The sequence below is a fragment of the Mirounga leonina genome, unplaced genomic scaffold (assembly GCF_011800145.1).
Source record: "Mirounga leonina isolate KUSES-001 unplaced genomic scaffold, KU_Mleo_1.0 Mir_91, whole genome shotgun sequence".
Classification (NCBI taxonomy): domain Eukaryota; kingdom Metazoa; phylum Chordata; class Mammalia; order Carnivora; family Phocidae; genus Mirounga; species Mirounga leonina.
In genome coordinates, this window is record NW_023270839.1 from 44,907,296 (window position 1) to 44,926,045 (window position 18,750).

Sequence of the window (18,750 nt, forward strand, 5' to 3'; positions counted from 1 at the left end):
TCATCCCCGGAGGAAATCTCATACCTCCCGTTAGCCCCTCCCCACCTTCCTGACCCCGGCAACCACTAAGGTATTTTTTGTCTCTATAGATTTGCTTATTCCGAACATTTCCTATAAATGGAATCATGCGATATGTAGCCTCTTGTGGCTGGCTTCTTTCACTTAGGGTAATGTCTTCAAGGTTCGTCACACTGTAGCATGTATCAGTCTGTTTCTTTTTATTGTTAGGCAGTATTTTTAGCTCTAGGGTACAGTTGGGGAAACGAAGACACACAGAGGTGAAATGACTTTCCTATGGTCACGTAGCCTTTAATAGAGGGAGCTAGATTTCCAACGCCATCTTTAGCCCAATGCCAACTCTATTAGCCGGACTCTGAGATAGTTGTACTAATAGTAATTTATTGAACATCTTTTATGGATCAATCCCTGTGCTGAATGTCCCATAAATTTGTTACCTCATGTGCATTTCGATTGGGAAATCTTGTAACCACAACTGGGCAGTGGCATTTTTGTTTTAATGTCTTCCATTTGCTCGCTTCTGGTTCCATTGGCCCACTTAGGCTCTAGGGTCTTCCTAAGCAAATGATGCTGAAAATAGTATTATTGTTCCTTCTACAGGAGCTGGACACCACTCCCATCTGTGGAAAATTGGTAACATCTTATAGGAGCCCTTGCTTCTTCCCGGACGCCCAGCATCATGGTTTCTCATTTCATGGGGTCTCTCAGGTAAGTGGAGCACCTTTTAAAAATGAAAACAGGAAAATAGGAAATTCGATATTTACGTTTTACTGTATGGTCTTTATGGTAACTAGCCTCCTGGGTCTGCATGTCAGTGATCTCTTTGATATAGTCTGTACATAGGTGTGGTGAGTTTGCTCTTCACAGGGACCGCTGAGGCCTAGGGAGCTGTGTGCTGTGGGAAGAGGGGCTTGGGCCGAGGTCCAAGAGCCTTGGCTGCTACCCTGTGCTCTGCTATTTCCCAGGAGACCTCCAGGATTCAGATTTTTATTTTTGAGTAAAGATGTTCCTGGATATGTGGATATTTATCCTGGCTGCACACTAGAATTACCTGGAGAACTTCAGATCGTTTGTGTCCTCTGGCCGCATCAGTACCAATTTTGACTTAATTGACCTAGTGTGCTTAAAAAGTGACCTCTCTGGTTCCTTCTGCTCAGAACATCTTGACCTTCACCTGCATTTTTTTATTTGATCCTGATATCAACCAGGCGAGGTAAATAGAACAAGTAGTATTATCTGTTTCGTGCATAAGAAGACCATGCGGCCAACTCCTGGATGCACATTGCTTGAGTGTGGGGTCGGGAAGAGAGCTTGGTGCTCTGGAACTGTCGTCCGTGCACCGAGGCTGTTTTCAAACTTTTTTTTTCAATTTAAAAAAATTTTTTATTTTGTTAAATTTTATTTTATTTTTATTTATTTGAGAGAGCGCACAAGAGAGCACGAGCTGGGGGAGGGGTAGAGGGAGAAGCAGACTCCCCACTGAGCAGGGAGCCTGATGTGGGACTCGATCCCAGGACCCCAGGATCATGACCTGAGCCGAAGGCAGGCACTTAATGACTGAGCCACCCAGTTGCCCCCAAACTTTTCTCTATGCTGATGGACCCTTTTAAAAATTCATCATTCCAAATGCTATGTAAAAACTCAATATACAAAATGGTCAATGGCAGTATTTTATCAAGATAAATTTATTTCCTAAGTTTGAATCTGTAACATTTACACATTATGAGCTCAATGGGTCTGTTTTGATAAACACCAACATTTAAAATCAGGATTTATGGGTGATAGCTCATATATCAGCCTCAGCATCTGGATTGTTCTGTGCTTGTCTTGGCTGCGTAGTATTAAAAGAATCTTGATCCCTACAGGTAAGCAGTTGCAGTTCCTTTAGGAAGTTCGTCTTGCCATCTCAAGAGACTCTCTAAATAGACTCAGAATCTAGAAAGCAGGGAAGGAAGAAGGTTTTGTTTAAAAGCTGAGTCACTAAGGATATCTTGTACTTTTTTTTCTTATACTATACATTAGCCCTAAATGCTTAGAACTTACAATAAAAAATAAAATGGTCTATAATATGTTATTATGGTGGTGCCACATATGATTGCCCAACTGGGCAGATGCTCTTAGGCCAACGCCTGGCATTTAATTGAGTGTAGTGTGTGTGTGTGAGCTTTAATCTTTAGTTGCTTGTATAATTTTACATGAACAGACATGTGCAGGCCTGAAATCCAAAGACCCATGCAGAGCTACAACCTTCTTCATTAATGTCATTCACAAGCGTGTCACAAAGAGTCAGAGAAGTCAGGAAAAGCTCCATCCTGAGGCTTCTGCAAAATCCAACCATTCACAGGGCAGCCCAGATCTGTTCAGGGTTAGAATTTGGTAACTAATCTAAATCAGTATGTTTGTATTTTTAAACTATAGTTTGAAAAGTAGTTTAAGAGGTATTTAAAGACACGGGCTATGTATCCTCTTTGTAGAAGCTCTGATATTCCTCTGTCTAACCACAGGGGAGTGAGTGATGCAGTTGGGCCACTGGGTCAGTTCAGAACATATTTGAGCACCAGGACCCAATGGGGGACAGAGAAGTGGTCACAGTCATATACTGAACTGGATTGAAAAGAGCAGTGGGTGACCAAAGGTGGGTTCACCATGTGGAAAGCAAGTGTGAGTCTGGCCACCATCAGAAAGGCCCCTGCAAGTACTGAGGATCCTCAAAAATGTGGCAGCCGAGGCCGCACAAAGAAGGCCATGACTTGGGAGAACTCCATTTCACAGTTTTCTTCTTGATGGAATTTCAATTGATGCCTCTGCAAAAGCAATGAACCTCTCGTAATGACCTGATTGATGGTTGGAAGCCATTTCTCTTCGAGGGCTACCCTCCAGGCTGTGCAATCTCTTGGAGAAATTGCCCACAGGTTAGAAATGAGCAGGGTGGGAGTAGTTGAAAGCTAGATGTGGCCTTGCTACCCTTGGGATGGAACTCTGGAAGTCTTGCCAGGCCTCCAGTGTTTGGATCCTTCTGAAGGGGTTGTTTGAACAGGGCTACTCAGCAGGACATTTCTTCAAGAGTTCTGCTCTAAGGAGAGAGCAAATGTGAGTTCTGAGGATGGGTAATTCTTTGCAAGGGCTAAGCTGGAGCTTTCCATGAGGTCTCCTTCTTCATAAGCCAGGTACTCATAAACCATTTTGCATTCTGTTTCTAAGGCCTTGTAAATCTAGTTTAATCTGAAAAAACCAACCAAACAAACCAAAAAACAAAACTAGAGTGACTTTTGTATAAATGCTTTAGAAAATGTTCTTGGGGAAAGGGCTATGTTTAATTTAAGAGCAAGATGTCTTTGATAACATTGGTAGATGATACATACATGCACACACACAAATATTAAGGGCTTGTTAATATTTATCAAGGCAACCAAATGCATAAAGATCAATTGGAAAAGCTGGAGGATTTCTCTACCTAAAGAGAAAACAGTCAAAATTAGAAGTTAGCTGCCAAGAAAATCCCTGAGAGGAAAAACCATTTAAGGGGATTCACAATTCTGATAGGCAGAGATTTTGTTTTAAAAATCCCTCCCCGGTTTTTGCCAAGCCACAAAGAAACAGAAAGCCAGCTTCTCCCTCATTGAAAAAGACAGAGAAGCCCTGAGTAGTAACATAGTAAGAGTATCTCTGCCCTGCTCAGAGTCTGCTGTCATAAAAGGAATCACTGTTAAACCCAGGGGCAGGAAAAAAAGACACTAAAACTTTAACTCTTGATGGAGTTCGTTAGTGAGTTTTCATTGAACATGGGACAAGCCTGGATGCCATGCCAAATTCAGGGCAAGGAAAATCCATTTGGGCCAAAGGGTTGGTCAAGGCTACATTAGGGAGTCTTTGTCACCTGTTACAGCTTAATGAGGAAAAGATACTAAGTGAAACAGAAGTACATACATTTCTTAAAGTCTTGCTCCAAATGGTGCACCTTAAAAAATATATATATATATGTATATCTGCACAGTTACAACTTGATGTGTTCGTTTAGTGATTGAGTGGAAGCAAACACAATTTTCTGTAGAATCAGTACAGCAAGTGGTGAGGACCACCTACCATGATGGCCAGCCAACAAAAATCTCTCTCGAGCTGGTCTGCTTGGTCAGGGGCTCATTTTGTACCTTGCAGTATGCTTTAGGATAGTCGACAGCGCTGATGTTTGGAATGAAAACACAGAGGAAAACAAAACGGTTGAAAATGCCAGACAAGTGGTTAAGTTGGCAGGAAACAACGTTGACTCGGTGAACCTTATTTTGAACGGCAGGTTTTGAAGAAATGCAGATGTAATTAGAGAGATTACAGAGGTAGATGGTGATTTTTATAGATCTTATGAAGTAAGGTTCTGGATTGTTTTAAGGGGTTTACAGGTTGATGGCCTTAGGTCAAGTGTCTGGTTTTAGTCTTCTGAAACGTAAAGCTTTTCTTTGCCATGATATACACTTCAGTAAAGTAATATTACTGTAATGCCTGTCAGCTACTTCACTTAGAAATACAATCAGAAGGAACTGGAAATGAGAAAGAGAAAGATGGCCGTTTTGGGGGCAACTGAAAAAGATTCTGAATACAGAAAGAAAAGAAGAAGTGGGTTGAGAAGATGTGTTTGTATGAGAATGCCCAAAATAGTGATGTTTGAGGTATGATGGATCAGTGAAAACGGAGACTCCCCTCAGGGATCGAGAACTATGTGGTCATTGGGAAGGATTGTGGGCTCAATCCATGTCCCTATGCCAGTGACCCAGAAATGGGGCAGGAGAGGGGAAAATAGGGGAAGGAAGAAGACAAGAAAGAGGAGGAAGAGGAGGAGGAAGTGGAAGGGAGAGGGAGGGGGAGAGCGGGAAAGGGGGAGGGGAGAGAGGAGGGGGAGGAGGATCAGAGGGAGAGGATGTGGGAGGGGGCGGAGGTGGAGGGGAAGGAAGGTGGGAGGAGGGAGGGGGAGGAAAAAGAGGAGAAGGGCCCAGGTTTGATTATTAGTATTGAACTGTATGGTGTTAATAAGGCTGGAGAGACTTTGGGTAGCCCTCATCTAAACCGCTACCCAGTTGATGCTTAGTAAATATTTGCTGAATATTGAATGAATACGTTAATAATTACCTTTTGTGTAAAAGAAAGTAGGACATTTTTCTTTCCTGATGAGGATTATTAATTACAAAAGCAGGTTAAAGCAGAAAATCATACAAATGATATACACACACCTTCAACAGTTTATTTTTAACTTAAAGCACATGTACATTCACTCACTATTTTTTTTTGATGTGGGGCCAAGGACTTTTCTTTGAGCATGAGCCCTTGATTGTCCTTGCACAGACCACACCCATAAGCATTATCTAAGGTTTCCATTTGGGTTTCTTTAACGTGGAGTGAGAATTTAAAGACGTTCGCAAAGCAATCCGAGTTCAGATGATTCTCAATTTTTATTATTTTTGCCCCTAATCATTTACAGTTGTCTCATCCACACCTAATTTGCCAGCAGTTTTTTTTTTTTTTTCTTGGCTACTTGCCTTATTGAGTCTTTCCAAAGCATTCAGCTTCATTTTTATAGAAACAGCTAACAACTACTCTTTTCTTTTTGTGCTCTGTTTCGTGGGCTTGTGTACCATTTGAATATTTGTAGGTATTTACAAAGCCACCGGAATAAGCAGGTTTGGGAACATGGTTGACTCTGTAGGAGCACGACTCTTCTGGTGGGAGCAGAAAAGTATGAGGGTAGCGGGGAAGAACCGGGGAAGAATCTTTTATGGGAAGCCTGGTAGGAGAGCCATCTGAATGGTAGGCAGAGAGGAGAGGAAATAAAATCGTTTTTTGGAGGACTGCCCTGGCAAACCCCTACCTATAAAATGATGGCAGGCATTCAAACAGTATTGATTTTTCTTTCTGCCTGGCACAGCCCCGCACCTGGATCATGTCCTCATCACTCAGTACTTGACTGTGGGATTTGCTAGAACATTCTGTACCAAAAGGGGTTCAATGGAGTCAAGTGTGATCACTGGGCTGCCAGTGACCCATTCCGTATGGACCCAAGTGGGTTGATAGGCCTCAGGGTAACATTGCCCCCCCCCCCCCCCAGGGGCTAGATCCTGTAACTACCAACTTGTGGAAATCCTCATTTTAGGACTGTCTTCCTTTTGCCAGTTCTTTTATTTTCCCAACAGAGAATTCTGGGATGGACTTAGAAAACCCTTTCATTGTTGGAGTGCGGCTGACGACAGCACTTTGCCTCTCTTCCAAGACTGACCGTTCGTCGCTCCCTCTGGTTCTTCTTTCTCTCTCACTTCATCCCATCCTTCCATTCTTGCACCTACTGGCTATTGGCCTGAGGTGGGACAGAGCTGTGTCGACTGCCTCCTCACTGCAAGGCTGTATCAGAAACCATCTCCTCAAGAAATCTACCATTGAGGAGGGGAATTTACCAAAGGGTGTTGTGTCTTAAAAAGTCAGGCCGTGACAGACACCTCCCTTTTCCAGAGGCCCTGGTCCAGAAAACGCAAATGGCTGCAGGAGTTGAGAACCTGGAAATAAGCAATAAAAGCCAATATGCATAGATTAGGTGTCTATAAATCCAGGCTCCAAATCAGAAACATTCACCCCACGAAAGCCAGGCAGGCCCTTTCCCTGAGCCTGCTGGTCTTGCTTTGGCTGCAGGTTAGTTCTGAGGCCAGGGCCGAGCTGAAGGGAGCCGAGTTAGGAGGACACAGGCTCATCCACAATGCAGTAAGCAATGCCTGATGGCGGGGAGGAGACAGCAGAGGGCCCACCGGATTCAGAACACCGCAGGCGTCTGCGCCTCTCAACCCGCCCTGGTCCAGTGCTACCACCTTGTGTCCCGCAAATGGTTTGATACTCAGGCTGGTGGTTCTGAGCCATCCAAAAGAGGTGACTTCAGCTCAGCATGCTCTGTAGAAGAAAGCAGGAAAATAAATAGAATGCAGCTTTTTTTTTTTTTTAAATTTGGGATTGAAATGGTTAGCTTCAATTATTTTAAAATTTAGAAGGTTCTCTAGTGAGGCTGGATAAACTAGGTTTTATCACATGTACTTACTTTCTGATTATTTTTGCAAGCATGACAGAAAGTAAAACAGATGTGTGAAGCCACAGCGCCCTAAGACTGGGGAGGAAAATCGATGTGATGAAATGCAAATGCTTGGTTTAAAGGGGTGTTGTGTTAATGAGGCCCCAGAGCACAGTGGTTAAGAGGGTCCAGGCCAAGGGTCTGGCTGCTGGCATCGAAATCAGCCTTTGCCACTTAGTAGGTGTGTGTGACCTTCGATAAATGACTTAGCCTCTCTGTGCCTCAATTTCCTCACCTGCAGAGTGGTATATAATAAAAGTGTCTGGTGGGATGGTTGTGGAGATTCAACGAAATTATACCCGTAAGTGTTGAGATCCGTGGTAAACCATCCAATCTTCATTTCCAATGTCATTTGTAGCCCATCTCCCTCTCTTGTCTGCCTCTACTCTTTTTTTTTTTTTTTTAAGATTTTATTTATTTATTTGACAGAGAGAGAGTGAGAGCAGGAACACAAGCAGGGGGAGTGGGAGAGGGAGAGGGAGAAGCAGGCTTCCCACCGAGCAGGGAGCCCGATGCGGGGCTCGATCCCAGGATCCTAGGATCATGACCTGAGCCGAAGGCAGACGCTTAACGACTGAGCCACCCAGGTGCCCCTGCCTTTACTCTTAACTGCTGTCAGAGGAAGGCCGTACATGGTGACAGGCATGCTGGGCAAACCTTTTTCATCTCTGGAGCATAGTAGGGGGAGATTTCACTTCAGTGCTAAGGTTTTGGCTCTCTTTTGCTAAGGTCAGTATAGTTTTATTAGTTTCCAGGTTGCTCCCCAAATATCTCTTGGGTTACACTAACTGAAGAAGAAAAGAAGTAAGATTTTTGGGTTTTGGTTGTTGTTGTTGTTGTTTTTCTTTTTCTTTTGTGTTTTCCTTGTTTTGTTACTTGATAATGCACAAGTCGTGTTGAGTTTATTGAGATGAACCCTGGTACATGGTGGCTGTGATGTGATCCCCCCACACACCCGGAGTTGAGGATGGGTGGTGTGGGGGGTGGGGAGGGGCTGACCCAGGCCAATCCAGAAGCCCAGAGCAGAGCCCCAGTTCCATGCTATAAATCTTGTGCCAAATTTCAATGTGTGTTATTTTCTACCTGAGGAAATGAGACGGTGCAGTGTTTAAAATCTAGAACAATACTGGGGAGATGGCATTTTTTTTCCCCTGTGTGTGAAATGTTGGGTCATTTCTACTGCAAGGTGAATCGGAAAGTCTTGGTAGGAATGTGGCTTCCCCCGCCGCTTGGAGGGGAGAGTGTGATTTGTTTGCCAAAGGTCCTGGTAGCCTTCAATCTGTCAAAACGTTGCAAGCTGGGAGCAGTTTGCCAAAGCAAACTATCAAAGTGAAATAACACACGAGTTGCACACACACAGACACGCACATGCTCTCCCATTCCCCAAATATTAATTTTGAGTCGGGTCAGGAGGAGCAAGGGTTTGGGCTAGACTGTTGGTGTTTTGAAGCGGTGTGGGCACAGCTACGGACGACCAATTACGTAGGTATGTGTGAGCAGGGTGGGGTATCCTAAAACAGACTCTACTGAGCAGGGGTGGGAAACTTCCAGCCCTTGGCAGAGGTTCATCTGGCCCCTGGGGTTATATATTGCTCTGGCCTGCTGTTATTGCAGCCCAAAGAATAATTTCCCCTCTGGGGGAATTTATTCTATTCCATTCAGAGCAGAGCCCATTTAATAACTAAGAGTTTATTCCAGGATGAATTTTATTGGGTACCCCTATGCATTTTAGTTCCACTAGAACCCAGCTCAGTGAAGAAAAGAAGCCTCTGAACATCTAAATATAATTTGTGTTGCATTTTTGCAACAAGAGGCACCAACAAACTTTTTGTTGCCATATCTCGTGTCGAGCTGATGAGAATAAATTTTGAGGGCATCACACAGAAATTGAAAAATACAAGTGATTTTAGTAAATCCCTCATAAACTAACTTTTAAAAGCTCCCAAAGTGAGTCTGGGCATTTTTGAATCTGTTGATTCGCACTATTTCCATTTATCTTGAAATTTCATAAGCTGTCAGGATGATGGGACATCTTTCATTAATTCAGTAAATTAAGCTTTTATTATATAGCAGACACTCGCTAGATGCTGGGGAATAAAGTAGGCACAAAACCAACTCCTTGATCTCATGAAGCTTGTAGTCTAGTGGGTGGAGGGAGACATTTAAACGAATACTCAGTCTGTGAGATAGTAAGTGCTGTGGAGAAAAAGAAATAGGCTCTTTTGTGCAGGCCAGGGAAGGCTTTATGGAGGAGGGAGAGCTTTGGGCAGACACCCGAAAGAGGGGAGGGGACGAGCTATAGAAGTATCTGGGAGTAGACCAGGCAGCTTGGAATGCCCTTCCTCTGAGACAGGGGAACACCCAGAATCTTCCCTCCTCTAATCTTCCACTCCCTGTCCTGCCCCAAGTTCCCCGGAAAGGTATGGAAGTACAGCTTGGGATGAGTGATTATACAAAAGTGCTCCTGATTGCATTATAAATACGTGGCTTAGCTGTCTGCCAAGAACTTGGAGGGGCTGAGGTGTAACACATTTATGGAGCTGCTGTTTGTTTTTTTTAACAAAACCACTCTAATCTAGTTTTTTTTTTTTTTTATGAGTAAACAGTGCCAGAATGTGTTACCATGATTCAGAGTTGTAGGCACAGGTTCATGAAAGGCTGTCTTTCACCTTGACTCATTTGAGGGAGGCCGGGCAGGTCATATTATTCCTATTTTACAGATGGGGAAACTGAAGTCCATAGAGGATTTATTTGCACAAGCCCAGGTAACTAAGGAGCATAGACTTCTTAGTTGCGACGCACATGCACCTGGGTTTGGAGGACAAACTGGATCCAGTAAGGATTCAGCTAGAACATACCTGTTCTCTTCCCACCAGCGTGGGAGGGGTTGATCCCCACCCCCCACACCACCCATCCTCAACTCCTTTAGATGCCCCTGCCTTGTGGCTAGAGGACATCTTGGGCAGTTTTCTTGTTTGTTGCAGGTTAATGAGCAGTCTTGTTTTCAAGTATCAAAAAGTCCAAAGAAAGGGCACCTGGGTGGCTCAGTCCAACTCTTAAGCGTCCGACTCTTAAATTTGGCTCTGGTCATGATATTAGCTCAGGTCATGATCTCAGGGTGGTGAGATTGAGCCCCATATCGGGTTCCGAGCTCAGTGGGGAGTCTGCTTGAGATTCTCCCACCTTCTCCCTCTGCCCCTCCCGGGCTCTCTTTCTCTCTAGAATACATAAACAAATCTTTAAAAAGAAAAGTCCAAAAAAGGTGTATGTGTAGAAAGGGAGAGCCTTATTGGTGGAATGCCTGTCCTTTTAGAAGCTTTAGTTTTAGTTTTCCTTCAGTACTTTTTGGTATTCGTCTAAGACATGAGTCACTTCACCATCAGATCTGTGTACCTGTGCACTGGATAGCGCAGAAATAGAACATTTCCATTGTCATAGAAAATTCTATTGGACAGCACTGGCCTAGATCCTCAGCGAGTTATAAACCAACTCTTTGATTCTCTTCATGACTAATTTCATATTACATTTTTCTGAATAGATCCCCTGCTTGGAAGGATTTTGCATATAGATATGCTACATTAAAAAGAAAATCTAGTTAGGAAAAAAAAAAAGAAAGTCTCGTCAGACATAAAAATTTTAGTCTCTCATCCAATTGAAAGTGTTTCTCCTCCTCTCCCAGACTGGGAGAGTGGGGCCTCAGACACCTGTAGCAGGAAGAGAGGGTGGGGCTGGTTTCTTCACAGCCCAGTTCTCTACCCGGCCCCTCCCTCTGCCACTGCTGGGGGCTCCAGGGTGGAGCAGGGGAGAGGAGAGGTAACTGGGCAGAGAGTTTCCATGGGCTTGGTGCCCCTGGTGATCTGGTGTTGCTGACCTTGGGTTGGCAGATGTCTAAGTTCTCCATTCTCCTCTCCTGGGGCACTTTGGGTGGTCCTTAAGAACCTCCCCCTCATTTGGGGTCTCCTGCTACATATCTCTTTATGACCCTCCCCCAAGTCCCATACTCCATGGGTACCCACCACACATCACCTAACCCCGGCAAGCAGCCTTTGATGAGGTCCTTTCTAGACAACCTAAACCCAGCGTTTCATGGTACCTACATTCAGTTGATGGGAAAAAGCCAGCATCTTCTGTCCCTGGAAGTTCCAGAAATGTAGGCTGTCCCCCCTCCAGCCCTCTCTCTCCACTCTGCCCTCCCAGACACTCCAGCTAGGTTTTGTCCTTTAGCTACTTTTCAGGGGAGAATCTGGCACCAGTCCTTATATCCCAAACATGGGGGCTCAGATAAAGCTCTCTACATGGTAGTCCTTCTTGCTTGTCTGGGGAGGGAACTCTGACTTTTCTTCTCCTACAGGAGAGGAGGAGGCTGTGCTCAGCACTCCTGCATCTCTCTTCAAAGAAATCCACACAGGGCAAACTTCTCTCATTCTCTGGCCCACTCCTCGTGCAGGCTGGAGGTGGGGAGGGGCGACAACATGGGATGAGGGTGGGGCAGAGGGGGCACCTCCTGTTCTGGTCCTCAATAGATGGTGCAGCCCTTCCTGTTTGGAATGGGTGTCTATGTACTACCCTTGGGCCTCAGCTTTGTGGCCTCAGCCGCAAGTCTAAGACGACCATGGAAAGGATGCACCTGGCACCTCATTACATGTCCACTTCGCCCCGATTCCTGCCCCACTGCCGTCTCTGACCAGTCTGTTCACATCCATTCTGGGTAGTCTGCCAGGGCTTGGCTAATTTTCATACAAAGAGGGGCTTAGGGCAGCATTTAGGAAACTTGGAGATGGTGGGAGCCTTTTCTAACTCCACACGCCCCAACCCCCACGTTCAGACAGGTTTCCTCACGTCCACCTCCACACAGTGAGTTCTGCTTGGACTGGAGCAGTGTTTCATGTCTCACAATTGTGTTGGAAGCCTCAAAAAAGGGCGAGAACCACCCGGGTCACTCACCTGTCCTCAGGGTTAAACCCTAGAAAAGGATCCAAAAGGTAACTAAGGAGGACAAGTGGCCTCTTTGCAGGGATGCTTCTAACAATGGCATCGATGATTTCAAGCCAAGGGACTTTGGGCATTTTAGTTAACTGACAATGTTTGCCTCTCCTCTGCCTAACCAGCCGTGTGGGGGTTTCCACCTCTGTCATCCTCAGTGATCCCTCCAGAAGGTGAGGACACTGAGGGTCAGATATCAGCTTGCCCAGGATCACCCAGATGGGAATGGTGGAGCTGGGCTTCTAGCCTCAGTGTGTTCGAATCCAAGGCGTCATCCCTCCCAGCACACCCTGCTGTCTCAGGGCCAGCTGGCTCCTCTTCCTTACCTTCCCTTTATTTGATGACAAGTCCTAATCAGGGCTGGTGACAGTAGGGCTTAACACAGCTAATCCCACCCATGGAGAACATCTGTGACACGAGAGGGCCAAGAATGGGCAGAGGGAAGACTCCAAGGGAAGCATGGGGTGTAGGAGAGGAGCTTCCCTGGCCAGGCTCAGAGCCCCACTTTTAGCCGGACCTGACCAGCTCCACCAGGACCAAGCATGCACTAGCACTTTCTCTGTGTCTGTCCTCCCCAAACCTCTGAGCCAGCTTCTGTTGTTGTCCCCCTCTTACCCGGGAGGAGACTGGGGCTTCTGAGGTTACACATCCTGACCTAGAAACCCTGCTGGTGAGTGGTAAAGGGTTTGATCCCAGATCTGCCCCCTGCCTTGGCCAAGCGCACAGCCCTGGGCTGCCTCCCCTGCCTCGAGGCTGGCCCTTGGCACCTTGGCTGGGTCACATCCCGGGGAGGGGGTTGGGCTCTTCTCTCCCTTCTGGGGATGAGGCAGAGCTGCTGCCTTCGACTGGGTGCTGTTGCCCGCACTCACGGCCCTGCCTGTTGCTGTTTTTCCTTCTCAGCGTCCTGGGTTCCCTCCTGCTGCTTGGACTCCAGCTCGTCTGCCCACAGCCCTCCAATGAACACAGAAAGGTAAGCCATGGCCGTTCAGAGGCTTTGCTTCTCTGCACAAGGGGCTGGGGGCACTCCAGGCATCGCCCCGAGTTTGGTTCTCTTTGGAGGGGAGTCACCGCTAATCTTGAGAAGGGAGCACCATTTATAGAATGTTCACCAGTCCTCCTGTCCCTCCTAAGCCCTTGGAGCTTAAAAATGAAGCTGGTGCCCAGAGTCAGGGTCCGACCCGAGAGCATCGCTGGTGTTGCTGGCTGTGTCCTTGAGGATGGGACCCCGAGGGAGAGGGCACTGAGAAGACTACCCACCCGGGAGTGGTGGAGCACCAGCATGGAGCTTTGACCCCCTCTAGGGGCACTTTCAGGGGCCGCGGGTACTGATGGTTACAGAGAGAGCTAGCTAGAGCCTTAGCTGTAGCTATATGCAAGAGGAGCCCCGATGGGGAGCCCTGATCTTTGCTAGGAGGACGTAGCCCCAGGCAACCAGCAGCCAGGCAGGGAGGGAGCAGGGAAATTAAGAGCTGGCCCTCTCTTTCCTCCCCTCCTCCATTTCCCGCTGGGGACTCCCTTGAGCTGAGCCCAACCAAAAGAAGACAAGAATCCCTTGGTCTGGTCCTCAGAGGCCAGCCTCCAAGGCAACAGGGCTGGATGGAGAAGGGTGGACAGAACACGGGGGTGGGGGACACACGGACAGTATCAGGCACACCTCCCTTCAGGCTCTGTGGGTTTTGTGGCAGATGAACTATTCGCTGCTGCCGAAACAAGCTGAACCAGAACAGGTGCATGATAAATGCTTCCTTAGAAGCAGATGCATGAGGTGACTCTGAGTATGTCCCTAAAACCCCTTTCTGCTACCTAGAGCTCCTCCTCTCTGCAAGCCACAAAATGCAGACACTTCTGAGAGGGATGGTAGGTCAGGCTTTCGTATCTGAGTGCGACCGAGTTGGTTGGAAGCTTTTCCGAGAGAGGGATTTCACAGGGGAAATCCAGGAAACAAGGGCGCAGACAAGAGTATGCACAAGGGTTTGCCTAGATGAGATCCTTCTTGCAAGATTCTTAATGCTCTTGTCTGCATCGTCTGACTTCTTTTAGTTCTGTGGCTTATGTTCTGGCTTTGTTTTTCCGGACCGGATATGAACCTGTATTGTATTGTATGCCCCGCTGGGATGTTAGCTCCACAAAACTGTCTTCCCAGCTCCTGGAAGGCAGCCTGGCATGTTGTAGGTGCTCAATAAAATACTTGTTGAGTGACCAACTGAATGAATGAATGAATGAATGAATGAATAGAAAACCTTGCCAAGGTCTAAGCATCATTTTGTTAGAGTCACTGGAAATTTATACCCCTCTCACTTGGCTGCATTATCCCCATTCATAATTTCAGGAAGTCAGAGAGGACAACTCCTGTAGACTGAATGTTTGTGTCCCCCCCTAAATTCACCTCATTGAAGGTGAAACCTCATGTCCGATATGATGGTATCTGCTGGTGGGGCCTTTGGCAGGTGCTTACGTCAGGGGAGAGGAGCCCTGATGAAAGGGATTAGAGCCCTTAATAGAGTCAGGAGAGAGCTTGCTGCCTGCCCTGGGAGGATATGGGGTGGCTGGGTGATGGACATTGGGAGGGTATGTGCTACGGTGAGCGCTGTGAATTGTGTAAGACTGATGAATCACAGACCTGTACCCCTGAAACAGATACTACATTATATGTTTAAAAAAAAAAAGAGAAGATAGTAGGAAGGGAAAAATGAAGGGGGAGAACTCGGAGGGGGAGACGAACCATGAGAGACTATGGATTCTGAGAAACAAACTGAGGGTTCTAGAGGGGAGGGGGGTGGAGGGATGGGTTAGCCTGGTGATGGGTATTAAAGAGGGCACACATTGAATGGAAAAAAAAAAAAAAAAGAAATCTGCCACCCAGAAAAGGCAGCCTCCAGATTTCTAGCCTGGATCTGGATTTCTAGCCTCCAGAACTGTGAGAAGTAAGTTTCTGTTGTTTATAAGCCACCAGTGTCTGGTACTTTCTTTAAGCAGCCCCAACTGACTCTGACGAAAACGGGCACTGGGAAGTGGGGGTGCTGCTCTGACAAATGCATGAGATGGTGGAGGTGGCTTTGGAACCGGGTGGCGGGCAGGGACCGGAAGAACAGGGAGGTGTGTGCTAGGAGGAGCCTACATTGCCGTGAGGGGACTTTTCAAGGTGTTTGTGGTGCGAGCTTAGAAAGGGAAGAGGAGGGTTGTAGAGAAAGCCTCATCTGCTCAGAGAACGGTGATCCCGAACAGGAAGGTGGTGGACTGCGGATGGTGAAGGATGGGTCTCGGACAGAAATGAAGAACATGTTATTGGAAACTGGAGGACAAGCCATGCTTGGTATAAAGTGGCAAAAAAAAAAAACCACACCAAAACTTGGCCGAACTGTGTTCGTGTTCTCGTGTTTGTGGAAGGTAGCACTTGCAAGCAATGAAATTAGATATTTAGCTGAAGTTATTTCGAAGCAAAGTGTGGAAGGAGTGGCCTGGTTTCTCTCGCCTGCTTGTGGTAAAATGTGAGAAAGGAGAAATGACTTAAAGATGGAATTGTTAATTGGAAAGAAAGCAGAGCACAGAACTTAAAGATTTGGAAAATTTTCGGCTAGTCTTGAAGAGAAAGAGAAAGTCTTCAGGAGAGAACACTAAGGGTGTGGCCAAGAGACCATTTGATAATGAGACTAGTCCGCCATCTCACAGAAGCCAGGAACTATTTTCCAAGGCAATGGGAGAAGGGAAAGGAGGGGATGCCTGTGCCCGACCCTCCAGCCACCACCTCTCTGGGTGGTCTCGCACTCTCTCCTCGGCTGCCCCAGGGGCTGCTCCAGCACCCGGATGAGGCGCGGGCTGTGCCCAGGGAGCTGCAGGGGTGTGGCTGCCTCCATCTTGATTTCAAAGGACCAGACCTCCCAGCAGAGCCAGGATCCCAGGCCCTAACCCTGGAGAGCCACAGGGGGGACAGGGCTGCCCAAAGCTGTGAGGGCAGGGCAACCAGGAGCCTTGGGGCCTCAACATTACCCAGCAAAGCTGCAGGCAGGAGCACGGTCCCATTGAGTCTGGAGAGCCAGAGCATCAAGCCAAAGAGGATTATTCCTCTTCGGTCTAAGGGAATTTGCCCCCTTGGGTTTTGGACTTGCTTGGGACTTGTTACTCCTTTCTTCTTTCCTCTTTCTCCCATCTGGAACGGGACTGCCTGTCCTGTGTCTGTCTCACCGTTGTATTTCAGAAGCACGAAACAGCTTTGATCAGGCAGGTTCACAGTTGGAGAGCAGATTGCCTCAGGATGAATTGTATGAATTTAGGCGATATTTAGATTGGACTTTGGACCTAGACTTTAATGTTGATGCTGGAACCAGTTAAGAATTTGGGGGCTATTCAGATGGAATGAATATATTTTGCATACAAGAAGGACATGAATTTTGGGGGACAAGGGTGGAATATGATAGACTGAATGTGTCCCCCCACATTTATATGTTGAAACTTAATCCCCAGTGTGATGGTATTTGGAGGTGGGGCACTTGGGAGGTGATTTGGTCATGAGGGGATTATTGCCCTTATAAAAGAGATCCTAAAGAAATCTCTGGCCCCCTCTGCTAGGTGAAGGTACAGTAAGAAGCCGGCTGTCTATCAACCGGGAAATTGGCTCTCCCAGACACCAAATCTGCCAGCCCCTTAATCTTGGACATCTGGGCCTCCAGAACTGTGAAACATAAATGTATGTTTTTGATAAGCCCCCTCTCCCCCCATCTATGGGATTTTTGTTATAGTAGCTGGCATGGACTAAGACAACTGTCTTTTCATTATTAAGTTACATTATTTATTACTGTTTAAAAGTATCAGGGTTGTTAATCCTAATAGTTGAATTGTTGACTCAATTGTTGAATGAATTGTTGAATAGTTGAATCAATTTGCCAGTGTTTTGTTCTTGTTGCTCAAATAGACCATCATAGCTGAAAATATTTTATAAATGATCAATTTACTTTGCTATTGTCTTAATCTTTCAAGTTAGCCTGATGACTGATTATATATATATATATCTATCCTGAACAAAAGGTTCACAAATAGGTATTGCCTTCATCTTTCTTAAGTATTTGTTTTGAGAAATGAAAGAAAAAAGGCTTATGAGTTCCTTTGGAATGTTGAATTTTATTTTATTTATTTTTAAAGATTTTATTTATTTGAGAGAGAGAGAGAGAGAGCAAGCATGAGTGGGGGGAAGGGCAGAGAGATGGAGAGAAGCAGACTCCCCACTGACCAGGGAGTCTGATGCAGGGTTCCATCCCAGGACCCCGAGACCATGATCCCAGGACTCTGAGCTGAAGGCAGACGCTTACCTGACTGAGCCACCCAGGCACCCTTGGAATGTTGAATTTTAAAACTGAGCAGAAAGTATCCCATCTTGGCATATGGTATCTCCCCAAAATATTGTTAAGAACTTTGCAGTAGAAAGATAGATTAATTTCTTTTTCAAAATCCTTTATAGATTAATTTACTCGGAGAATTTTAGGACATTTTCAAATATAATTTGACATTTTAGGACAGCTTTCAAATATAATTATATGCATTTTGACTGCCAGAGTCATTGTCATTCACCCTAGAGAAGAAAGGATTCAATACTTTCTTGGGTGTTGAATTTCTTCTTGCTGTTTCATTAGAGCTTTGTGGAACTGTGGCTGTCATCCTGCCTGCTTGTATCCTAAGAATCCTGGCAGAGGTCCTGACCATGGTAGCATCCATTTATGGTAGCATCTGCGACATGAGAAGTAGGTACTTACTAAAACAGGGGTCAGAAATGTTTTTTCTATAAAGGACCAGTTGTGACTATTTTAGGCTTTCTGGGCTACAAAGTTTCTGTTATAACTACTCAGCTGTGCTTTTGAAGCAAAAAGGCAGCCATAGACAATAGGTAAATGAATGTGCATGGCTGTATTCCAATAAAACTTTATTTACAAAAACAGGTGGTTACCTGGATTTGGCCCATGCCCACAGTTGGCAGACCACCACTCTAAAGTCTGATAGAGAGGAGTTAACTGCATGTATATGTGTTTTGGAATTTGAAGGTGGAAGTTGTCTCCTTCCGGAACTTGAAGGAACACAAAAGATTGGAGAAAAAAGTCTGTTTTTTCATTAAAACATAAGAATTATGATTGCTCTCATTGCTTAGATAAATCATAATTGACTTCCTGCTGACCCATTGTTTTATGACAAAATCCACTCCCAATCTGTAGCAGAGAGTGGCAGAAAGAATTAGAAAACCATTTATGGTAAATTCTTTAAGGATAGCATTACTAATTTGTGCATATTGCAGTTTAGTATGTATATGAAAACTACCCACTAAAAGACCTCTCTTTTTCTTTTTCATTACAATAGCATGTCCAACTTTAGCATATGGAAGCATTTCTGCAGTGTAAGTTATTCTGAGGAAAAGACATAATTTGTAAATGCTGTCAAGTAAACTGTGCTTTTCTAAATATGGCTCGGGTGACTGGATACATCTCTGTCTCACATTGGTGCAGGAGAAGAGGACTCTGGTGCAGAGCATCAGTAGCTCTTTTCAGATATTTCTATCCAGAGTCTTCCTCTTGCTCCTGCAACAAGGACAGTATCACAAAGGATTGCTCAACCTCTGTTCTTGGTAATTTTTATTTTATTTTATTTTATTTTATTTTATTTTATTTTATTTTATT

The 18,750-nt window shown here is 45.6% G+C and overlaps 1 protein-coding gene across 1 annotated transcript in view; it reads left to right on the plus strand.

The window, feature by feature from the left end:
• Positions 1-18,750, plus strand: part of THSD4 (thrombospondin type 1 domain containing 4) — a 574,978-nt gene that overhangs the window by 24,595 nt on the left and 531,633 nt on the right. The window contains exons 3-4 of the mRNA XM_034994843.1: positions 619-726; positions 12,995-13,064. Of these exons, the coding sequence (XP_034850734.1) occupies positions 698-726; positions 12,995-13,064 (99 nt within the window). The 5' untranslated portion in view covers positions 619-697. The remainder of the gene's footprint in view (positions 1-618; positions 727-12,994; positions 13,065-18,750) is intronic.